Source organism: Sprattus sprattus, assembly GCF_963457725.1.
Source record: "Sprattus sprattus genome assembly, chromosome: 3".
NCBI classification, from domain to species: domain Eukaryota; kingdom Metazoa; phylum Chordata; class Actinopteri; order Clupeiformes; family Clupeidae; genus Sprattus; species Sprattus sprattus.
The window spans coordinates 48,537,391-48,561,913 of record NC_137922.1 but is presented as its reverse complement, the minus strand read 5'-3'; the positions used below and the strand labels follow the sequence as shown (position 1 = coordinate 48,561,913).

Here is a 24,523-nt window from a genome sequence, read left to right as displayed (position 1 = left end):
GTTTAATTTTCATGAAGCAAAATGAGGCCAGGTGGGGTGAAAGGTCATGGGAATATTATTAAAGGTCCTTGGAAAGTTGTGGAGAAGTTTTGAAATGTTGTCAATGAAAATGTCTCTTCCTTCCTCCTTCTCTGTTATGCTGTCTTCTCCAGTGTGTCTCATGTCCTTCAAATCTCCCCTCCTGTCCTTCTGTCCCCCCCTGTCCCCTCTTTTCCTCTCCCCTGTCTGTCCCCTCCTGTCCTCCCCTGTCCTCTCCTTTCCTCCCATCCTCTCCTGTCCTCCCCTGTCCCCTCTTCTCTCCCATCCTCTCCTGTCCTCCCCTGTCCCCTCCTCTCTCCTGTCCAGATCTGTCCTCCCCTGTCCCCTCCTCTCTCCTGTCCAGATCTGTCCTCCCCTGTCCCCTTTCCTGTGCGCTCCTGGCATTTCAGGGTTCCCTCCAGTGGCTCTGAGTGGAGAGAACTCCCATGATTCCTCTCTCAGCATTCTGTGAGGTCATCTGAGATTCCGGGCCATACTTAGTGATGTAACACAGCAGGAGAGGCCAGGCCCCACTCAATGGCCCCTCTGTATGTGTGTGTGAGAGAGAGAGTGTGTGTGTGTGTGTGTGTGTGTGTGTGTGTGTGTGATGGCGTGATCCCAGCTTTGACTGCTTCTGTGTGATTGGCTGGCAGCTAACGAGGTTTAACAATCAGCCCTACGGCCAGCTGCATGTGCCCTAGTCTCGCACCGTAATGAGAGTATTTCCTTATTTATTCATTAGAGGGAGAAACACACACACACCCATGCATGCACACACGCACGCACGCATGCACACACACACACACACACACATACATGCGTACAGACAAACACACACAGACACAGTCCCGCACACACACACACACACACACACACACACACACACGTACAAGCACACGGACACGCACACACACACGCACACGCACACGCACACACACACACACACACACACATGCACGCCTTTAATTCCATTCCAAAGAAGAGAATGGATTCAGCCCTCACAAAGCTGGCCATGTTTTTTTGTGTAGGGCATAGAAAATAGCGGACTGCATCTTTTCTCCATTATGCTCTAGATGCTGCACAGTCCCTCTGGTCAGAAGAAGCATCGCTCTCTCTGGTGTTGGCTGGGTGTCTATCTGGGTGTCTATCTGGGTGTCTGGCCTTCCAGCCTCCCCCTCTCTGTTACTGAATAGACAGAGGACTTCATGTGTTCGGAGAAGCACAGTACTCTTAAAGGGGCCTGTAAGAAGAGACTGGGATGGAAAAAAACTGTGTTTGTGTGTGTGTGTGAGTTTGAATGAGTCTTATTTATGAGTCAGTGTGTGTGTGTGTGTGTGTGTGTGTGTGTGTGTGTGTGTGTGTGTGTGTGTGTGTGTGTGTGTGTGTGTGTGTGTGTGTGTGTGTGGAGGTCTGGAGGAAGTTAAACATCTCAGATTTAGATTGATGATGGTGCCGTTGCTGAATTAGTCGGCTGTGGAGTCACACACACTCTTACCACACACACACACACACACACACACACACACACGTTACATGTGTCTGTAGACAAGCGCAGTGTCCAGCTCATAATCTAGTGCTTATAAACAGGTGGGTTACATGTGGCTATAAACTAGTGACAGGGAACAGGTGGCTATAAACTAGTGCTAGTGAACAGGTGGCTATAAACTAGTGCTAGTGAACAGGTGGCTATAAACTAGTGCTAGTGAACAGGTGGCTATAAACTAGTGCAAGTGAACAGGTGGCTATAAACTAGTAGTGAACAGGTGAGGTACATGTGGCTATAAACTAGTGCTAGTGAACAGGTGGCTATAAACTAGTGCTAGTGAACAGGTGGCTTTAAACTAGTGCTAGTGAACAGGTGGCTATAAACTAGTAGTGAACGGGTGGGGTACAGGTGGCTATAAACTAGTGCTAGTGAACAGGTGGCTATAAACTAGTAGTGAACAGGTGGCTATAAACTAGTGCTAGTGAACAGGTGGCTATAAACTAGTGCTAGTGAACAGTTGGCTATAAACTAGTGCTAGTGAACAGGTGGCTATAAACTAGTGCTAGTGAACAGGTGGCTATTAACTAGTGCTAGTGAACAGGTGGGTTTAAACTAGTGCTAGTGAACATGTGGCTATAAACTAGTGCTAGTGAACAGGTGGCTATTAACTAGTGCTAGTGAACAGGTGGCTATAAACTAGTGATAGTGAACAGGTGGCTATAAACTAGTGCTAGTGAACAGGTGGCTATAAACTAGTGCTAGTGAACAGGTGGCTTTTAACTAGTGCTAGTGAACAGGTGGCTATAAACTAGTGCTAGTGAACAGGTGAGGCACATGTGGCTATTAACTAGTGCTAGTGAACAGGTGGCTATAAACTAGTAGTGAACAGGTGGCTATAAGCTAGTGCTAGTGAACAGGTGGGGTACATGTGGATGTAGACAAGCACAGCACATGGGGGGTGAAAGGAACCACAGCTCGCTGCATCACTGCCCATATTAACTCACTCGTCCTACGTAAGAATCAGAACAGTTTTTCTCCATTGCACATCAGTGAACTCTCTTGCAGTGACATCTTTAAAGTCATTGGCGTCTCATGAGTTCATAACTTAGTTATAACTTTTTAGAGGTAAAGCTATAAGGCAACGGTGATAGACTACATGTAAAGTTATATAAGTTTATAAAATTACATATTAGTTATTTAAAGTTATATTATATATTAAGTTGATATGTAAACGACACACTGAAGGTTGTGCTTTATCATAACATTTAACAATTTGGCACTACTGTGGTGTCTCTATGGCAACCGTGCCAGTACCCCACAATAAAGCACCAGTTCCTGTGTGTAATCGCGTAAGTGATTCACCATTTACAGTGATATTTTACACTGGTTTTGCTCCATGATGGCATAGCCACAAGAGACATTCAGCATTATTATGTAATAATGGCGTCCGTCACCATGGGTTACCCGTGTCCCCTGTAAGGTCATGTTGCCTTAGGCCCTCACGGTGTGGATTTGACTAACAAATCCCCCCGCTATGAATGGGCAGACCCTGCTCAAACTACCTCCGGAATGTTCCAGGAACTTTGTGCCTCGGACACGGCCCCTCCACTGTGCCTGAAAATAAAAATGTTTCGCACCGATAAACCGCCAAGATATTCAAAGTTCTTCACCGTGGCAAACCCTGAAAACTGCTTCCTCGCAACACATCCCGGTGAGTCACATCATGTCAAAGCAGCATAGTGTGGTCGCAAAGGCAAATAAATGCCGGGAGCCAGGAGCTTTTGTTTGTTTGTTTGTTTATTAGTTTGTTTTCTTGGACTTTGCATGGCAGCAGGATGTTTATAGATCTGCTGGTCCTCAGTGCATGATGGGATCTGTGCAGCTCTCAGGTCTGCAGGTCTGTGATGTCTTGCAGTATGCAGCGCTTTAAGAGAGCTACAGCTGTTCAGGATATGGGCTAACGACTTCAGATGTTGAGCAGGGTCTCACACAGACACACACGCACACACACGTTCACGCACGCACGCACACACACACACACACACACACACACACACACACACACACACACACACACATACATATAGACAGAGACACAGAGGCACACAAACAACGTCTGCATACACACTCAGACAGACACAGATGCACAAACATGCATTCATAGACACACACAGGATATCTTATTTTCCTGTCTGTTGTTGGTGTGATGTGTGGATGGTGACGTGTGTGTGTGTGTGTGTGTGTGTGTGTGTGTGTGTGTGTGTGTGTGTGTGTGTGAGCGTGTGTGTGATTGACACTGTGTGCCACTCTGCTCAGATGCCTAATGGCTTGATTGTCCCCTGTGCAGGTGTGGTGAAGGCAGGCCCTGAGTGAGAGTGTTACCTCCAGAGCAGGACACTCAAGCTGTATTTGCATGGTGTGTCGTTCATAAAAGCATCGCCTATAAATGCTTTGGGAACAGTTCCCCGTGTCATTAGAAGTGTTGGGAGCCCCCTCATTCTCTCTCTCTCTCTCTCTGTCTCTCTCTTTCTCCCTCTCTGTCTCTGCCCCCCCCCCCTCTCTCTCTCTCTCTCTCTACACATTAGACCCATAGATATAGAGTATACATTATATTGTGTGTAGGAATGTAGGCTTTGTGGGATATGGGGTTTTGCTGGTGTAATCATGTGAGAAAGTAAGACAATGTTCTTATAAAGGAGTGTTAAACCTCTTTTACTCTCTCTCTCTCTTTCCCTCTCAGTCTCTCCTGCTTTCTCTCTCTCTCTCTCTCTCTCTCTCTCTCTCTCTCTCTCTCTCACTCTCTCTCTCAATTTTCAATTTTTTCAATTTCAATTCAGCTTTATTGGCATGACAAAAAAAACACAATTTGCATTACCAAAGCATTCTTGTAATACATATAATAATATAATAGAACAAGTAGAAAAATAAAACATAATTTTGTAACGGCAGTGTGTGTGTGTGCATGTGTGCATGTGTGCATGCGTTCGTGTGTGTTCATGCATGTGTGGTGGTGTGGATGTGAGTGCATGTAAGTGTGTGTGGGGGAATGTATCCGTGTGTGTGGTTTACTGATGAAGTGACTCTTCTCTTTTTCTATGGCAAGCATCTATATATTTTGCTGCCACTCTTGTGCTCCTCTCTTCCTCTCCCAATAACACCCTCAGACCTGGGTCAAGGTTCTGAGGGTCTGGGTGCATGGCTCTGAATTTAGGAAAGAATTGGTCCCTTATGTCTTTCCATTTGCAGCATTCTGCCAGGAAGTGAAGCTCTGTTTCAATTACACCTTGGGTGCAGTTGGTACACAGCCTGTCCTCTCTGGGCAGCCAGGTTTGCCTGTGTCTGCCCTTTTCGATGGCCAGACTGTGGTTACTAAGCCTGTACCTGGTCAAGGTTTTTCTCTGCCTGGTGTCAGTGACTGTGAATAGGTAGTTTGCCACAGTATACTCTCTGTTTAGGGCCAAATAACATTGAAGTTTATTTTGTCTTTTTGTTGTTTCAGTCCAGTATGATAAGTAATTTAGTTTTTCTGCATTGATAATTTGGTTAGGCCGAATTGTTTGAGAAAGGGTGGCGAGGTCCTGAGGCTGACTATTAGTTTGGTTATTTGTACTATTAGTACATGTGAGTCTCAGGACTAGCTGGATGAGGGGGCTTGTTTTTGCACTCATCATTTGGCTTTTTAGGGCTTTGTAACAATAAGAGTTGGGGTCGCTCCTTTTGAGGTGTTCAAAGAATTTGATGGCTCTTTTTTCTATTTTAATTAATAAAGGGTATTGGCCCAATTCAGCCCTGCATGCATTGTTGGGTGTGTTCCTCTGTACTTTGAGTATACTTTTACAGAACTCTGCATGCAGGGTTTCGATTGGGTGTTTGTCCCATTTTTCAAATCCATTGTGCATAGGAGGACCCCATACTTCACTGCCGTATAATGCGATTGGTTCAATAATTGTTTGGAATATTTTGAGCCAGATCCGAATGGGTATGTCAAATTGAATAGATTTTTTGATGGCATAGAAAGCTCTTCTTGCTTTCTCTTTCAAATCACTCACGGCCAAGCTGAAATTTCCAGTAGAACTCATTCTCAGTCCAAGGTAGGTGTAACTTTTTACATTTTCGATTTCATATGTACCAAGGGTGAATTTCTTTCCCTGATTTCTGAATTTTTTCTGGAAGGTTAGTGTTTATGTTTTTTGTGGGTTAATAGTCAGAGCCCAGGTCTGACAGAACTTGTGCAGGACATTTAGGCTCTGCTGTAGACCCTCTTCTGTTGGGGACAGCAGAACCAAATCGTCCGCAAAGAGAAGACATTTGATTTCAGAGTCATTTAATATGAGGCCAGGAGCTGCTGACTGCTCAAGTCTTTTTGCCAATTCATTAATATATATATTGAAGAGGGTCGGTGATGGAGGGCAGCCCTGTCTCACACCCCGTTCTTGAGTGAAGAATTTAGTTTGTTTGTTTCCTATTTCAATTTCACATTTGTTATTTGCGTACATTGTTTTTATAATGTTGTATGTTTTCCCCCCTACACCTGTTTCAATCAGTTTACAGAATAGGCCTTCATGCCATATAGAGTCAAAGGCCTTCTGAAAATCTACAAAGCAAGCAAATATTTTAGCTTTTTTTTCGTTTACATATTTATCTATTAAGGTGTGTAGGGTGAACATATGATCAGATGTTCTATTCTTTGGTAGGAAACCTATTTGACTTTTACTCAGGGCATCATGCTCAATAAGGAAGTTTATTATTCTATTGTTTAAAATTTTACAAAATAACTTCCCCAGATTACTATTAACGCAGATGCCCCGGTAATTATTTATCTCCACTTTTGAAAAGGGGTGTAATGAGTCCTTCGTTCCAGATATCAGGGAAGTATCCAACACTCATTACCAAATTGAACAGTTTTTGAATAGCCAAACAAAGGTTGTGGCTTGCATTTTTAAGCATTTCATTAAGGACGCCATCCGGCCCGCTTGCCTTTCTTGACTTCAGGCTTTGGAGTTTTTCTGTTAGTTCATTTTTTGTTATTGGGTAGTCTAATTGGTTTTGATATTTATTTATTGTTTTTTCCATATCAATCCTTTTTTGATCAATTTTGGTTTGTTCTGGGTTCATGCTATGTTTTCCATAGAGATTTTCAAAATGCCTCTCCCATACTCCTCCATTTTTGATGGCAAGTTCCTCATGTTGCTTTTTGTTGAGTGCATTCCAGTTATTCCAGAAATTATTAGAATTTAGAGATTCTTCAATTGTTTCTAATTGATTTCTGGTGAACTGTTCCCTCTTCTTCCTGATTGTGTTTTTGTATTGCTTAAGCTCTTCATAATAACTAATGCGTAAACCAGGATCATCAGGTTGTCTGTGTTTTTTATTTGACAGAAGCCTAAGATTTTTCCTCACGATTTTACAATCCTGATCAAACCATTTTTCATTGTCTTGTTTATTCCTATTGTTTTTCGGGGTAGTTTTAAGGTTAGAAATGGTTGCCAGGTAGTGGAAAATGTTGTTTAGATCCTCGGCTGCATGGTTTACACCATCTTTACTAAGCAGGTAAGTATTAGCTAAAAATGTTTCTATTTGAGAACCTGCTTTAGGTTGACAAAAGGCTTTCAGGTACTCCTCTTTGCTGTTATGGGCCCATCTGTAGGTTACTCTAGTGCTATACAGCAGGCAGGGCTTTGTGTGTGTGTTGGTATTTTCACTGATTTTAAGATACACTGTAATTTGGCTGTGATCAGACAGAGGTGTTAGTGGTTTGACCGTGAGTGCTTTGAAAGTGAATAGGTCCAAATCTGTGATAATGTAGTCAACTGTTGAGCAGCCAACTCTCTCTCTCTCTCTCTCTCTCTCTCTCTCACTCTCTCTCTCACTCTCTCTCTCTCTCTCACTCACTCACTCTCTCTCTCTCTCTCTCTCTCTCTATCTCTCTCTCTCTCTCTCTCTCTCTCTCTCTCTCTCTCTCTCTATCTCTCTCTCTATCTCTCTCTCTCTCTCTCTCTCTCTCTCTCTCTCTCTCTCTCCTCTTACTTCTTCCTTGGTCTTCTGGCCAATTAATCTAATTCACCACTCGAGTAAAAGGCATGCACTCACTCAAAGGTCTGTTGCCATATCAACACTTCCTCTTAGCAGTGGGCAGGAAGTCAGTGAAACAACCTATCCTCCCCTCCCCAATTCCTCACCCCTTTTACCGTTCTTCCTAATTTTTCTCTCTATCTTTTATTTACCTCAATCTTAGTTTATCTGCTGTATCCCCCCTTCTCGAACCTAACTCTCTCAAACACACTCTCCTCTTTCTTTTTCTCTCTCTCTACGTCGTTCTTTCTCTTTATCACTCTGTTTTTATCTCTCTCTCTCTTTCTCTCTCTCCCCTCCCCTCCCAGGCCCCTCCCTCGCTCAGTCAGACAGAGGAGTGAGCTCTGCTCATGTGAATGCAGGCAGCCTATCATTAGTAACAGCACAGCAAAACACAGAGCAGAGTGTTTGTGTTGGTGTGTGTGTGTGTGTGTGTGTGTTTCTGTGTGAGTGTTTCTGTGTGTGCATCAGTGTGGGTGGGTGATTGCACGTTGGGTGTGTCTTCTGTGGATATGTCTCTGTGTCTCTTACCGAATGATTGAGTGAGTAAGCGTGCATGCGTGTGTGTGTGAGTGTGTGAGTGTGTGAGTGTGTGTATGCTTGTGTGTTCACGGAGCATGGTGCCCTGTCACCTAGGGTCAGTCGTCAGAGTCGCGCTGGGGCATGTTGGCTAGTGTTCCGGGCCGTTCTGCTGCATTAAAGCAGAACCATGGTGGATTTCTACTCCCAAATCAACCAGAAGGGCCAGGGGCAGGCCATACGGACCCGCGCCAGGGTTCCGGTAAGTTCTCCCTCGCCGTTCACCAGAAAGGAAGCGGACGCGGACGCTCTATGACTTAACTGTTCTGTAATGTTGAGTCTGTTGTGAGTTGCCCACGGAGATGGTCTGTATAGACTGTTTCCACTGAAACATTCAGAGAGTGTTTATATAACTTTGAGCCTTGTACGTAGTTACAACAAAAACATTTGACACTTTGTGAGGACCCTATTACTGTTTTAAGGATGTGTTGTATTTGGTTTGATAGCATATTGCGTGCCATTCTGAGTAGCTTTGTGTCATTATCGACTGTCGGACAGTTTACTTCTCATGACTTATGATTCCTTAACCTTTATGCTGTGTAACACAGAATTGGAAAATTCAACAAGAAGGACATGTATGGAGTGTGTTTGTGTGCGTGTATATTTATGTGTGTGTGTGTGTGTGTGTGTGTGTGTGTTTGTATGTGTGTGTGTGTGTTTATATGTGTGTGTGTGTGTGTGTGTGTGTGTGTGTGTGTTTTATAGTGACAGCAGATGTAGCTGGAGTGATGGTAATGCTCACCTCTTCCGGTTGAGAAGTTTCAGTTAAATGAAGAATTCTGAACAGGACACTGTGCAAAGTGTGTATGTGAGGGTATTTGTGTGTAAGTGTGTGTGTGCTGTAATACACTGCCATGTGTCTGTGGAATGGGTGGTGTTGCTGAAAGTAGCCTAACACTATTTTAGAGAAAGAACACAAAGGTCATTGACTGTCTGTTTCCTGTTGGCCGCTTCTCTGTCATGAGTTTTGTGTCTAAATGGACTGAATCGATGAGAGCTGGTGTGTGTGTGTGTGTGTGTGTGTGTGTGTGTGTGTGTGTGTGTGTGTGTGTGTGTGTGTCTGTGTGTGTGCGTTGTTCTATTTCAAAAACATCTTACACCCGGTAATAGAGTTACCCTGTCCCCCTCCTGTGAGAAGTACGGCTGGGAAGCTCCCAGTTGTCTCATTTTACCTAATTTCTATCCTCTGTTTGGCTTTCCGGTCACTGGCCCCATGTCTGGATTGATTGGCAGCCTCGGGCGTTTAGACAGCCTATGATTAGGTTCCAGTCAGAGGAGGTGATTGAGCAGTGATGTAAAGATCATGAAAGACCAGACATGGGGGGGGTCTGATGTGATGCCCGGGGGGGGGGGGGGGGGTCACACGGTTTGCATAGACCATGATGGAAAGTGTTTGTGTGTGTGTGTTTGTGTGATTTGTTTGAGAGACAGTGAATGAGAGAGAGAGAGAGAGAGAGAGAGAGAGAGAGAGAGAGAGAGAGGGTGTGTGTGTGAGAATGAGAGGAAGAAAGAATGAACGTTTTGTTTTGGTAATGAGTAGGCAGAGGGAAGTTTACACTTTCTCGAAAAGATGACAAAAGCAAAACATCTATGTTTGTGTGTGCGCGTTGTGCAGCCTCAACAGGATGCTGCTGACTTTGACGGAAATACGTTGGAGAAAGAAAATCAGATGTTATGAGGCCCTTCTTTGTTCTGCCTCTAAAGAGAGCTCTAACCAGTATCATCAGTGTTCTACACGCTGCAGGACAGAACCAGTATCATTAGTGTTCTACACGCTGCACAACAGAACCAGTATCATCAGTCTGAGTGTTCTACACGCTGCACAACAGAACCAGTATCATCAGTGTTCTACACGCTGCACAACAGAACCAGTATCATCAGTGTTCTACACGCTGCACAACAGAACCAGTATCATCAGTGTTCTACACGCTGCACAACAGAACCAGTATCCTCAGTGTTCTACACGCTGCACAACAGAACCAGTATCATCAGTGTTCTACACGCTGCACAACAGAACCAGTATCATCAGTCTGAGTGTTCTACACGCTGCACAACAGAACCAGTATCATCAGTGTTCTACACGCTGCACAACAGAACCAGTATCATCAGTGTTCTACACGCTGCACAACAGAACCAGTGTCATCAGTCTGAGTGTTCTACACGCTGCAGACCCAACTCTTCAGGGAGCACCTCCCTTCCTAACTTGCACTTCGACTAGTGCTTAACTTGCACTTACTGCAGTTACATTCCTGCACTTCTTTATTTCTATTTCTGATTTAAAGTAGTATTTATTGTTACACTAGGTCTCTATTGCACGTAGCTTGACTGTTCTCTCCCTTGTACGTCACTTTGGACAAAAGCGTCTGCTTAAAGACTAAATGCAAAATGTAAATGATAAACAGTATCCTCAGTCTGAGTGTTCTACCCGCTGCAGAACATAACTAGTATCCTCAGTCTGAGTGTTCTACCCGCTGCAGAACATAACTAGTATCCTCAGTCTGAGTGTTCTACCCGCTGCAGAACATAACTAGTATCCTCAGTCTGTCCACGGATTGTTCTCCACGCTGCAGAATAGACTCATTTCATCCCATCTCTGAGTAATAGTTTGTGGGCAGGCGTGGGCAGCGCATTGTGTCCTGTTGGGCTGTTTCTTTCAGATCAGTTATGGCAAAATAGCTCAGTACTTAATACTTATACAGTACTCAATACAAATGTTGTCTTTTTCTGTTGGCATGCATGCATGTGTACTCTTTGTGTGAATGTGATCAGTGTATTGATTGATTCATTGTGTGTGTGTGTGTGTGTGTGTGTCTGTGTGCTCATTCTCAAGGACATAGGTGTCATGACTGTTGTGGCTGTAATGGTATAATCAGTCTGAAGGAGTTATTTAAAAACAAGTTATTTTTAGCCTCCGTCCAGTTCTCTAATGGCCCGGTCTTGTCAGTACTGCTGTGAGGCAGGTGTGTGGTGGGGTTTGGAGGCCTTTGTCAGGGCGTGCGGTTAGGTTTGAGTGACAGTGGACCTGAAACACACAGCGGTGTGTGTGTGTGTGTGTGTGTGTGTGTGTGTGTGTGTGTGTGGGTGTGTGTAAGGAAGTTTGATTTCTTCCCACTGAGAGTCAGTTGAAGTTAAAAGGTGTCAGTTTAGTTTCTGCTTTTTCCGTTTTCCAGTAGAGTGTGTGTGTGTGTGTGTGTGTGTGTGTGTGTGTGTGTGTGTGTGTGTGTGTGTGTGTGCATGTGTAGGTGTATGTCTGTTCATGCAGTGCAGCTTAAAAGGCTGCCAGTTTAGTTTCTGCTTTTTCCGTATTCCTGTGTGTGTGTGTGTGTGTGTGTGTGTGTGTGTGTGTGTGCATGTGTGCTTTGGGTATTGTGTGTGCTGTCTGTTGTGCAGTGGGACACACTGTCTGCCTGTGAGGTACAGCATGAGTGTATTAGTATGCTTTTAGTGTGGTATTGGTTTTGTGGAACAAACAGTTGATATGAGCTTGTTTTGTGTTTATGTGTTATGGGGGGGGGGATCCCTATAATGGTCATGTTGTGTTTGCCTGTTTTAAATGGATGTTGGTTTTGTGTGTGTGTGTGTGTGTGTGTGTGTGTGTGTGTGTGTGTGTGTGTGTGTGTGTGTGTGTGTGTGTGTGTGTGTGTGTGTGTGTGTGTGTGCCTGTGTGAGAACAGGAGATCGCCTAAAGCCAACATTCTCACAGCCGTTTACAGATACCAACATTTATGCAGTACAGTCTCAGATGCTCACATAAACACAAAGACACCTCCCTCACACACACACACGTTCTGCTTTGGTGTGTTCGATCTGAACTTGACAGCTGATAATCAATATATGAATCAAATGCAATCTCTGTGACCTTTTGGGGTATGTTAGATTGGATCAGACATTATTGTCATTGTGCAGAGTACAGTTTTAAAGCTGATGACATGCAGTATAATAGCTGGTGATAAACTGACCTCTTTGTCTGACCTTTGACCTCTTTGTGTGCTTGTCAGGTCGAGGAGGATGGCAATCCGGTGTACGTGAACTTGCCCGCCTTCCGCCGGAAGCCCACAGAGCCGCCATTTGACTACTCCGAGCCGTTCGCCGCTTCGCCTCCCCTCGAGCCGTCCTCCCCCCCCTCCTCCTCCTCCCTTTCCCCGTCCCCCGACCTTGACTACGACCTTGTGCGCGACACCCCTCCTGCTGAGCCTGACTCCGAGGGATGGGAGGTGCACGTTGACGAGGAGAGCGGTCAGGAGTACTTCTACCACGCGGCCTCGGGCCAGACTACCTGGGACCGCCCCCCAGCCATGGACCTCCAGGACCCCCTGGCCTCCCCGCGCTCGCCCCACTCCCTGTCCCCCTCCACGCCCCCCGCGGGGCCGGCACCCATCCCCCCGCTGGCAGCCAGCCCCCCCGGGTGGCGTGCGTCCGACTGGGAGCGTGTGGTGGACGAGGCCAGCGGGAGGCCCTATTACTACAACCACGCTTCCGAAGAGACGTCCTGGGACCCGCCCGACGGGATGCACCCACACGCCTCGCCCAAAACACATCAGCCCCCGGATGACAGAGCGGTGAGGGTGGGGGGGGGGAGAGGTCTGATTAGGGACAACAGAGGGGTAAGGGGGGGGGTGAAATGGGTGGTCTGATCCGGGAAATGATTATTAGTATTACAAAATCCCAAAATCGTGGATAGAAATAAAAAAAAACTACATTTCAAAATAAATAAATAGAAACATAGGTACTCCTCTTTTTAGTCAAGGAAAGGAAGCAACACATTAATCAAGTCAGATGTCGGAATGGAAACAACGATTGAAGTTGCTATTACCCTTATGCAATGTGTTTGAGACTAATGTCATTAGTAATAATGAACTGTGTGTTAGAGAAGGTGTGTGTGTTTTAGCTCTAGTGGGCTGTGATGGTGGGAACTTTTATCAACCCTGGGAGAGAACCATCCTGTTCTCAGTGTGGTTTAAAATGGAATAGTATGTCAGTGTTAAAAATGTCAGTTAAGAATGTCAGTGTCACTTTTTTTTCTAATGTGGTCAGAAGTCAAAAATCCATTCTGAAATGGAATTTTCTGTGTTAATCTAAAAAGTTCACTTTCCTTTTTCCCTCTATTGTGGTTTTGTCCCCATACTCTGTCCCATACACCCCCCCCCCCCCCCATACACACGCACACACCCTCTATCTCACACACCCACAAACACACTCTCTTTCTCTATCTCTCTCTCTTTCACACACACACAAACTCTCTCTCACATACACACACACAAACTCTCTCTCTCCCTCTCCCTCTCTCTATCCCTCTCATTCACACACTCACTGACACACACCCTCAGCCCCCTCTCCCTGAGGAGGACTACCCTGCGGAGGATGAGTATACGGTGTGTGTGGACGAGGACGAGCCATCGGGGGGCACACACAGTCGCACACACACCCCAGGCCTCGCCCAGCCCCTTCCCGTCTCCGTCCCCGCTGCCTCTGAGTACACACTGGCCCACCTGGGCATGAAGAGGGCCGTGATCCCCCGCGCCTCCCTGGACCGAAGCACCCCTGCTGGGTGGACCCTCCACGTCGACCCCGACGGAGCCTGGGTCTTCACCAGCGACCACAGCAAGGAGCAGGTGATCACACACACACACACACACACACACACACACACGCACACACACACACACACACACACACACAATGTCAGTGTAATAAAGCAGGCACGCATATATCGCACACACACACATGCATGCACGCAATCACACACACGCAGAGGAACTGAGCATGCTTCGTTTTGACCATTTGTGCCGTGTGTGTGTGATGTGCCTGTGTGTGTGTGTGTGCATGTGCCCGTGTGCCCGTGTGCCTGTGTGTTTGTGTGCCCGTGTGTGTGTGTGTGTGTGTGTGTGTGTATGTGCCCGTGTGTGTGTGTGTGTGTGTTGCAGTGGATAAAGTCCCTGGATGACCAAGGTCGGACGTACTACTATCTGAGGGATGGGTCTCGCTCACAGTGGGACCTTCCAGAGGTAACCACGGAAATAACATATCCTCTCCCCCTACCCACCCATCCACCCCGCCGTCTGTGAATCAGCCGTACACACATATCACTTCCTCCTTGCCTTTTTCAGGCCTGACACTCCCCCTTTCTTTGAAAATGGTTGGTATTTATACTAACATGCAAGAAGGAGAATGGTTAGTCACATCTCTCATCATGACCTCAATGTGGCACCGGAGATTCCTCTCTCTCGCTCTCTCTCTCTCTCTCTCTCTCTCTCTCCTCAGTCTTTCTCTCTCTGTGTGTGTGTGTGTGTGTGTGTGTGTGTGTGTGTTTGTGTGTTGTGGGTGGTGGTAATAATGGAACATGGTATGAAATCAAAGGCCAGAGTGTGTGTGTGTGTTTGTGTGTGTGTTGTACCAGTATGAAACCAAAGGCCTTTAACTCTGCCTTCTTACAAGCCTCCCTGGAAACAACAGACAACTGAAGAGAGAGTGATGAGAAGAATGATTATCTTCTCTTTCATCCTGCTGCCTACTGCCTTTCTCTCTCTCTCTCTCTCTCTCTCTCTCTCTCTCTCTCTCTCTCTCTCTCTCTCTCTCTTCTAGTCCTATGCTCCTTCAGGTGAATGAAAAGACTCAAGCTCCAGGATTCAAAGATGTAACCTTTCTGTTGAGGGCGCCCAGTTTTAGTCACCTGACTTCCTTCCTCCTCTCTTTCGCTCTTATTCTCTTATCTCCTTTCTTTCTTTCTTTCTTTCATTCTTTGTGTCTTTCTTCATCTAATTGCTATTTTGTGAACCACATCTCAAATACACCAAGTGGCAATACTGTAGAGCTATAATCAGTAACAGCAATACCTATCCTCTCCTCCTCTCTCTCTCCCTCTCCTCTCCCCCCTCTCTTTTCCCTCCTCTCTCTCTCCCTCCTCTCTCCTCCTCTCTCTCTTTCCACCTCCTCCCCCTCTCCTCCTCTCCACCTCTCTCTCTCTCTCGTTCTTTAGGTGAGTCAGAGCCAGACAGGAGTGGGCAACGGCAGCACAGAGCCTGAGGGCAAAGGAGTGCTGAGAAACTGGAGACACAGTGTTGTCCCATCCCAAGAGGAGGTGTGTGTTCTAACAGTACACACTTAACACTCACACAGACTTACTCACACACACATACACACACACAAACACACACACACACACACACACACACACACATTCACACACTCTCACACACACACACACACACTCACTCGCACATACACACACACACACACACACACACACACACTCACACACACTCATGCATACAGTACACACTTATCACGCATACACACACACACACACACACACACACACATAAACACAGTACATAAACAGATCTATGTACTCCAGCTTATGTACATAAATGAGGAACACATGCAGACTGATCTGCATACAGAGATGTGTGTGTGTGTGTGTGTGTGTGTGTGTGTGTGTGTGTGTGTGTGTGCCACACACATCTCCTGTGTCAACATCTATTTGTTCTTCTAGCTAACTTTTCCTTTCCTCTAACAGAAGTTCCAGCCCATCCACCGTAGGAACTTATCCGACTACGGCAGCGACTTGTCCAGCTCTCCTGAGATGCATTCTCAGGTCAGTCGCTCGAGGCCCCCCACACACACACATTTGTTGTTCTCGTTCTGCTTTGGAAATAGAATTTATATTCACAAATATTTTTTAATGGAGAGGACTAATCTTAAACTGCATCTGCGTTTCTTGATGTGATAACGTTATTGCAGATTGCGAGGGAATGATGATTTACTACTCCCATTGCTATTTAAATTTGCCATTTGATTACTAATCCATTACTAGCTTCAGGAATCACTTGTTGCTGTCTGTTTGAATGAAGTGCTAGCTCCATGAATCACTTGTTGCTGTCTGTTTCAATGAAGTGCTAGCTTCATGAATAAAGTGCTAGCTTCAGGAATCACGTGTTGCTGTCTGTTTGAATGAAGTGCTAGCTTCATGAATGAAGTGCTAGCTAGGGGGTTATTGGGATGCTCACTCTCCCTGAGCTAAACTAAAACTTGGCTAAAAGGTTTCCAAGAGTTGCCTAACCCTCACTGTTCTCATCACACCACACTTACACACACACACAGAGATGCAAACTCACACCAATATCCTAAGCTACTAACACCTACTATCACACACACACACACACATACACCCACACACACATGCAAACTCACACCAATGTCCTAAGCTACTAACACTTACACACACACACACACACACACACACACACACACACACACACACACACACACACACACACACACACACACACACACTCACACCATGGCAGCTTCCTCTTTCTCTCCTTGGCCACTATTTCAACAGTCCTGTGAAGTTACTGATTCCCCTCCATCTCTCTCTTCCTCTCTCTTCCTCTCTATCTTCCTCTCTCTCTCTCTCTCTCTCTCTCTCTCCCTCTCTATCTCCCTCTCTCTCTTCCTCTCTCCTCAGCCTGTGAAGTTACTGATTCCCCTCCCTCTCTCTCTTCCTCTCCTCAGCTATCGTGCTTAGAGAAAGCCGGCATCCTGAACAAAACAAAGGTGTCAGAGAACGGCAAAAAAGTCAGGTAATGAATTGTTCCCATGCCGACCATTCCCTTGGGTAGTTCCTGCCAGAAGGTGTTTTGTTGAGTGGTGTGTTCCCTCATTATGCTCTCTCTCTCTCTCTCTCTCGCTCGCTCTCTTTTTCTGTCTCTCTCTCTGTCGCTCTCGTCTCTATCTCTCTCTTTCTCTCTCTCGCTCGCTCTCCCTTTCTTTCTCTTTCTCTCTCTCTCTCGCTCTCTCTCGTCTCTCTCTCGCACACACTCTCCCTCTCTCTCTCCCTCTCTCTCTCCCTGTCTCTCTCTCTCTCCTTCTCTCTCTCTTTTTCTCTCTCTGTCTCTCACTACACGCTCGCAGGAAGAACTGGGCTCAGTCATGGACGGTTCTCCATGGAGGAGTTCTAACGTTCCACAAAGACCCAAAGTCTGCCCCCAGCAGCACCTCTGTAAGAACCACAACAGCACAGAATGTTCCAACACATAACAATCTATAACCTTAACTTGAAACTTACTAATTCTGATATAATGCTTTTAGAACCATGAAATGGTAGAAGCCATATCCTATCTATAAGCTTGACGTACATTGTCCTGTGGTATGACAGCTCTCAGAATCATGGCTGCTTTGATAGTTCATTTGCACAATAGTGGTGTTAAGGCCTGTACTGGTCTGAGAGCTATCATTAGAGGGTTCAAGTGAAGTCAAATGCGTCACCATGCTTCAGGAATTAGAATATCTCAGCACGAGCAATTGAGGGTGCAACTGTAAGGTTGATATTAGATTCATCGTTCTCTTCTGTGTGAGGGACCAGAGTTTAGTCAAGACGTTTGCCTGGGGCCAGACTGAGATAAGGGATACGAGTCCAAGTCAATCTCAAACACTGCCAAAGCTCTCCAGACTAAAATGGCACCAACACCTCTTCCTGTGGGAAAACAGTAACCTTTCTGGACACCCGGCTTTGAAAGATTTAAATGTCAAATTTACGATTCAATGTCTATAGACTCTAGAAACAATTGCTCTCTAACAATTACTCTGTTTGAATGGGGTAGCCCATGGCTGTCAGGCCATTAGCGTACGCTTTGAAGCGTTTGGTGTCATTTGCCGAAATATGCTGATGCTCACTCACAACACATGGTCAACCAGTGTTCTATCCACACAGAACAAGAGCAATCAGATCCTTACGGAATTCACCGTGGACCTCAGAGGGGCAACGATTGGCTTAGCTGGCAAGGAGAAATCCAGCAAGAAGAATGTTATCGAGGTATCGCCTTCACAGACACTTGAGTTCCATGTTGTCTTTTCACTAATCTAAGAGTGGGGGCTTTTTGATGCTATCAGTGGTAGCAATGCCAACTCGTGCTCTCATGTCTTTGTTCCTCTCGTGTAGCTGAAAAGTCAAAACGGCTCGGAGTACCTGATCCAGTACGACACGGAGAGCATCATCAGCGATTGGCACAAGGTCATCTACGACACCATCAGGCAACTGGTGAGTCTGGCACAAGGTCATCCACGACACGAGTCTGGCCCCGCGTGTGGCGCAGGCCATGACCAGATGATCTGATCTCCAGTCAGATCCTATCTGAGATGACAAGCTAACGCCAGAGCTTGAACAGAGCTAAAGGAAGATGATAACTGAAAATAGCTAGAGGAAATATGAGACACAATGAAGAGTTTATTTGGTATGGAAATAAATCCAAACTACTCTAACCCTCAAATGTCTTAGTCATTGGCTGCTACAACAAACACTTCCTGTTCCCTCTCTCTCTCTCTCTCTCTCTCTCTCTCTCTCTCTCTCTCTCTCCCTCTCTCCCTCTCTGTCCCTCTCTATCGCAGGAGCAGGAGCAGGAACAGCATCTTCATCAGCAGCAGCAGCATCACTCAGAGGAAGAGGATGATGTGTATGAGAAAGTACCAGGCTTAGATGACCGACCGCAGAGTGGACAGGACAAGAAACGCATTGGTTAGTGAAGTCTGCCCCCTACCACACCACTGAAGTATTGCAGGTCCTGAAACAAACACCTTCTTTTCCAGGAAACCAGCTCCAGTAATGTCAGGACGTGCTCTCTCTCTCTCTCTTTCTCACAAACACACACAAAGACACTCACACATACACACACAGACACTCACACACACACAGACACACACACACACACACACACACACACACACACACACACACATATCACCACTACCGTGACTGTCTGAGAACCAGCATCAGCAAGTCTCTTCTTCTGTCTTTGTGTCTGTCTCGGGTGAGGGGTGTTTCTTTCTGAGGCTGATGTTTATTTTTTCTGGTCTCTTCCAGCGCCCAAGCAGAGCATCACAAGCTCTGCCTCAGAGGCGGATCAGAAGAAAGTGCGCACCAAACTCCTTAAGTTCCTGCTGAAGAGGCCCACACTACAGTCAGTCAAGGAGAAGGGCTACATAAGAGGTGGGTGTCAAGCAGAAGGGCTACAGGAGGGCTACATAAGGAGTGGTTATCTAGGAGAAGGGCTACATAAGGGGTTGGTGTCAAGGAGAAGGTTTACAGGAGGGATACATAAGGGCTACATAAGGGCTACAGGAGGGCTACATAAGGAGTGGGTATCTAGGAGAAGGGCTGCATAAGGGGTTGGTGTCAAGGAGAAGGGCTTCATTAGGGCTACAGGAGGGCTACATAAGGGGTGGGTATTAAGGAGAAGGGCTACATAAGGGGTTGGTGTCAAGGAGAAGGGCTACATAAGGGCTTCATAAGGGGTTGGTGTCAAGGAGAAGGGCTACATAAGGGCTACATAAGGAGTGGGTATTAAGGAGAAGGGCTTCATAAGGGCTACACTGAAGGAGAAGGGCTTCATAAGGGCTACACTGAAGGAGAAGGGCTTTAGAAGGGGTAAATAAGAGTTGGGCGCACCTCTCTGTCAGAGGAGCGGAGACATATGTGTTGAAGAGTCAGCTGTTGTTTTGCTATTGTTTGTTTTGTCTGATTATTATTGTATTGTGATTGTCAAGCGACCTCTCATCAGTGCTGACTCCCACACTTGCCTCACAGAAGCTGGTGTTGACCTGGAGTTTGACCCACTTTTTGCCCCGTTATCCTCCAGAGAATGTGTTTGGCTGCCACCTGGCTAACCTGTGCGCTCAGGAGCACCGCACCGTGCCCAGCTTCGTGGAGAAGTGCATACGAACCGTGGAGTCTAGAGGTCAAACACCCAAACACAGCCTAAACACTGACACACACACACACACACACACACACACACACACACCAATACCCTCAGCCACAAACGCTTAAACACACACACACACACACACACACACACACACACACACACACACACACACACACACACACACACACACACACACACACACACACACACACAAAAACACAAAAAAACAATATACATGGCAGCTTCCTCTTACTCTCCTTTGCCATTATTTTAACAGTCCTGTGAAGGTACTGATCACTGGATTTGAATGTTGTATTACTGATTTGGCACCAGTTGGTAACTCTTGAGGTTTGGTGAGTAGTTTGGTAAATGACTCCTATTCTATGGTGTGTTCTGAACAGGTTTGGGGATCGATGGCATCTACAGGGTCAGCGGTAACTTGGCCACCATCCAGAAACTGCGCTGCAAAGCAGACCACGGTAATGCCACCTCACGTTGGCATGACGGGGAGAACACCAGGGCATGTATTCAGGGCTTAGCATAGAGTCAGAGCCTGTGACTTTGAAACCATCACCCATTGACCTTGACCATGACCTTGGATATGCTGAGGTCGTTCCTTCACAAGGCTGCTAAGGAGGCTGAATGGATGTGGAATCTGAACGTTGTGGTGTTGTCATTGGCAAAGGAGGGCCACTCGGACATACATAACTTAGCTGTTATAAACAACACATCTGACCATAACCTAGCTGTTATTAAGGAACTCCTCTGACCATAACCATGCTGTTATATGAGAGCATCTCTGACCATGTTGTGTTGTTGTCATTGCCAGAGGACATAAACATTGAGGATGGCCCCTGGGACATCCATGTGATCACGGGCTCCCTCAAGCTCTTCTTCAGGGAGCTGCAGGAGCCACTCTTCCCCTTCAGCCACTTCAACAACTTCATCGCGGGCATCAGTGAGTGGAGTGGATATAACCTTAGCTTCTGTTCTGTGTGTGTGTGTGTGTGTGTGTGTGTGTGTGTGTGTGTGTGTTTGTGTGTGCGTGTGTGTGTCCGTGTCCGTGTCCGTGTCCGTGTGTGTCTGTTGGTGTGTGTGTGTGGGGGACTATTGATATAACACTTTCTGCACCATAAATATAACCTTGATATAAAACCTTGATCATGTAAATCTTGGCCCTTCTGGTAGTAGGCGTGTGGGGTCTTCGTAGCTTTCTGACCCAGTGCAACACTACTCAATTCTAGGTAGAGTCACTTTTCATGGGCATAGATTTGTCTCCTCTTAACACAGGGTGTGTCCGAGAGTGCATACCACCTCACCCACACCCACACCCAGTCACCAGACATGACTCTCTCCTGAATCACAGTTCCGTGGGATCTAACTGTTAGCAAGCAGTCACACGTCTCAGGTGTGTGTGTGAGTGTGTGTGTGTGTGTGTGTGTGTGTGTGTGTGTGTGTGTGTGTGTGTGTGTGTGTGTGTGTGTGTGTGTGTGTGTGTGTGTGTGTGAGGGTGTCTGTGTGTGTCTGTATGTGTGTCTCTGTGTTTGTGTTTGTTTGTTTGTGTGTGTGTGTGTGTGTGTGTGTGTGTGTGCGTGTGCGTGTGCGTGTGTGTGTGTGTCTCTGTGTTTTGTGTGTGTGTGTTTGTGTGTGTGTGTGTGTGTGTTTGTTTTTGTGTGTGTCTGTGTGTGTGTTTGTGTGTGTGTGTGTGTGTGTGTGTGTGTGTGTGTGTGTGTGTGTGTGGGTTCAGTGGGATCTTACTGTTAGCAAGCAGTCACACGTCTTAGGCCTCTGTAGGTGCCCACTGCTCCTGGCTGCCCTCGAGGAAGGACAGCTCAGGATGGGTTAAAAGCAGACGACAAATTTCACCGGCTACCTCTTCGGCATGCGTGTGTGTGTGTGTCCTGTGTCGCCGCCTAATTCACGTGTGTGTTGTTGTGTGTCGTGCTGTGTGACAACAATAAACGACTTTGACTTTGACTCATCTCCCAGTCATATATACAGGTGTGATTCCTCTTGAGACTCTGTGCATGATGTTGTTGCGCCGCATTGGTTACCCAAAAAATACACCAGGTCCCTTTGGTCATTTTAGTTTGGACACTGGAATAACGTTAACACTGTTAGCAGTGTGAAACATACCATCTGTGATTTAAAAAAATCAATGTCTTGATTACTTTCACACTTCCACTAAGGTTAGTCTGATTAGAGAGAGGGGTTAGAGACATTGTTTTGGTGTCTTTTGTGGCTAAAATACTTACACATACACATACAGTGGAAGAAAGAGAGGAACAGACATGTATAACTAATAACTGAGGTAGTGAGGTCATGTCCTCCATGTTTTCTCCCTGTGTGTGTGTTCACTCCCTGTGTGTGTGTGTGTGTGTGTGTTTTCTCCCTGTGTGTGTGTGTTTTCTCCCAGTGTGTGTGTTTGTTCTCCTAGTCTGTGTGTTTTCTCCCCTGGGTTTGTTTTTTAAAGGATATGAACACATGAAAGTCAGTGAGGAAAACACACGTGTATCTGATACCTTGGCCACTGGGTTGATGTCCTCCATGTTTTTCGCTCATGTTTTCTGCAGAGATCCAAGACTACCACGATAAAGTGTCGTACATGTGTGAGCTGGTCAAGTCCCTCCCCCCTACCAACCACGACACCATGGAGATGCTTTTCAGGCACCTACGCAGGTATGCGCCTCTGACCATAACCATTGTGTTATTAACAAACCGATGACCATAACCATTGTGTTATTAACAACACCGCTGACTATAACCATGCTGTTATTAACCACACCTCTGTCTATAACCATTGTGTTATATTACAACATCTCTGACCATAACCATTGTGTTATATTACAACATCTCTGACCATAACCATTGTGTTATATTACAACACCTCTGACTATAACCATGCTGTTATTACAACACCTCTGACTATAACCATGCTGTTATTACAACACCTCTGACTATAACCATGCTGTTATTACAACACCTCTGACTATAACCATGCTGTTATTAAATCACCTCTGACTATAACCATGCTGTTATTAACAACACCTCTGACTATAACCATGCTGTTATTAACAACACCTCTGACTATAACCATGCTGTTATATTACAACATCTCTGACCATAACCATTGTGTTATATTACAACACCTCTGACTATAACCATGCTGTTATTACAACACCTCTGACTATAACCATGCTGTTATTACAACACCTCTGACTATAACCATGCTGTTATTAACAACACCTCTGACTATAACCATGCTGTTATTACAACACCTCTGACTATAACCATGCTGTTATTAACAACACCTCTGACTATAACCATGCTGTTATTAACAACACCTCTGACTATAACCATGCTGTTATTAACAACACCTCTGACTATAACCATGCTGTTATTAACAACACCTCTGACTATAACCATGCTGTTATTACAACACCTCTGACTATAACCATGCTGTTATTAACAACACCTCTGACTATAACCATGCTGTTATTAACAACACCTCTGACTATAACCATGCTGTTATTAACAACACCTCTGACTATAACCTAGCTACCAGCATGTAATCTGTGTATCTCCCTCTCTTTCTCTATCTCGCTTGATCTTTCTTTACTCTCTTGTCATCTTCTTGCCTCTCATCTTTGTTTTTTTCTTTTTTCTTTCTGTTTCTTTTCATTTCTTGTCGCTGTCTCTCCCTGTGATCTTTAAATTGTTTTACTTAATGTTTATTCTTTCTGTTTCCCTCTCCCTCTCTCTCTTTCTCTATCCCTCTCTCCCTCAGGGTGATTGAGCATGGTGAGGAGAACCGGATGACGGTGCAGAACGTGGCCATCGTGTTCGGGCCCACGCTTCTCAAGCCAGAGACGGAGTCAGCCAACATCACCATGTTCATGATCTTTCAGAACCAGATCGTCGAGTTCATCCTCAACGAGTTTGACAACATGTTCTACTCAGGATGACCCCCGCCAACCTACCAATCACCTCACTACGCCAGTGACTATGTCCGCTATAAGATCCAGCATGATCACACAGAGTGTAAACACAAACCTCGCACCATTGCATTTTGGGTAACCCGGAAGGAAGGCAGGGCTATAGATAGGAACTCTGAGCTCTCTATAGGATATTTAGCTTTCAGCTCAGCCTCTTTAATTTATTTAACAGATATGACTGGAAGTTTGGGGTCTTTTACGTCCACAAGCTCCTAGGATTGTCTCTCCGTTCACTGCAGCGGTGGCGGCACAGGCTGAGGGTTGGAGAGGGTGCCTGCAGTAGTTTTATGCACCTTTAATGTGAAGAGATTGGGGGGACGGACGGTGGGGGGGGCTATCACTTACACAGACACATTCTTCAACCTACAGTCACCTACAATCCTTCAGTATGAGATCTTACATACAGGCTGTCGACAGGGAAATCTACAGAGAATATGAGGGGTTAAAGGTCATAATAATTATGAGGGCACAGTACACAGAGAACATCCTGTCCATTCAGACAGTTGATGTGTTTGTGTTTATCTTCTAGCTTACTTGACTTTGTATATTTGTTCTCTTTTATAGAACCCCCCCCCCCCCCCCCCCCGTTGTTCATTCCTTCTCAGCAGTTCCAGGGGTTTAGTGATCTATGCTCCACATTGATGGCCCACCCATAGCTCATACCCCTAGGT

The 24,523-nt window shown here is 45.8% G+C and overlaps 1 protein-coding gene across 1 annotated transcript in view; it reads left to right on the top strand.

Annotated features, from left to right (window-relative positions):
• Positions 1-23,822, top strand: part of arhgap27 (Rho GTPase activating protein 27) — a gene marked incomplete at both ends in the record, with an annotated part of 32,290 nt that extends 8,468 nt beyond the window's left edge. Inside the window, 16 exons of the mRNA XM_080835156.1 lie at positions 12,154-12,714; positions 13,483-13,767; positions 14,080-14,160; positions 15,132-15,233; positions 15,681-15,749; positions 16,670-16,737; positions 17,069-17,156; positions 17,868-17,969; positions 18,096-18,194; positions 18,542-18,668; positions 19,014-19,139; positions 19,789-19,887; positions 20,259-20,336; positions 20,687-20,815; positions 22,431-22,536; positions 23,645-23,822. Of these exons, the coding sequence (XP_080691282.1) occupies positions 12,154-12,714; positions 13,483-13,767; positions 14,080-14,160; positions 15,132-15,233; positions 15,681-15,749; positions 16,670-16,737; positions 17,069-17,156; positions 17,868-17,969; positions 18,096-18,194; positions 18,542-18,668; positions 19,014-19,139; positions 19,789-19,887; positions 20,259-20,336; positions 20,687-20,815; positions 22,431-22,536; positions 23,645-23,822 (2,298 nt within the window). The remainder of the gene's footprint in view (positions 1-12,153; positions 12,715-13,482; positions 13,768-14,079; positions 14,161-15,131; positions 15,234-15,680; positions 15,750-16,669; positions 16,738-17,068; positions 17,157-17,867; positions 17,970-18,095; positions 18,195-18,541; positions 18,669-19,013; positions 19,140-19,788; positions 19,888-20,258; positions 20,337-20,686; positions 20,816-22,430; positions 22,537-23,644) is intronic.
• Positions 23,823-24,523: the final 701 nt, after the last annotated feature.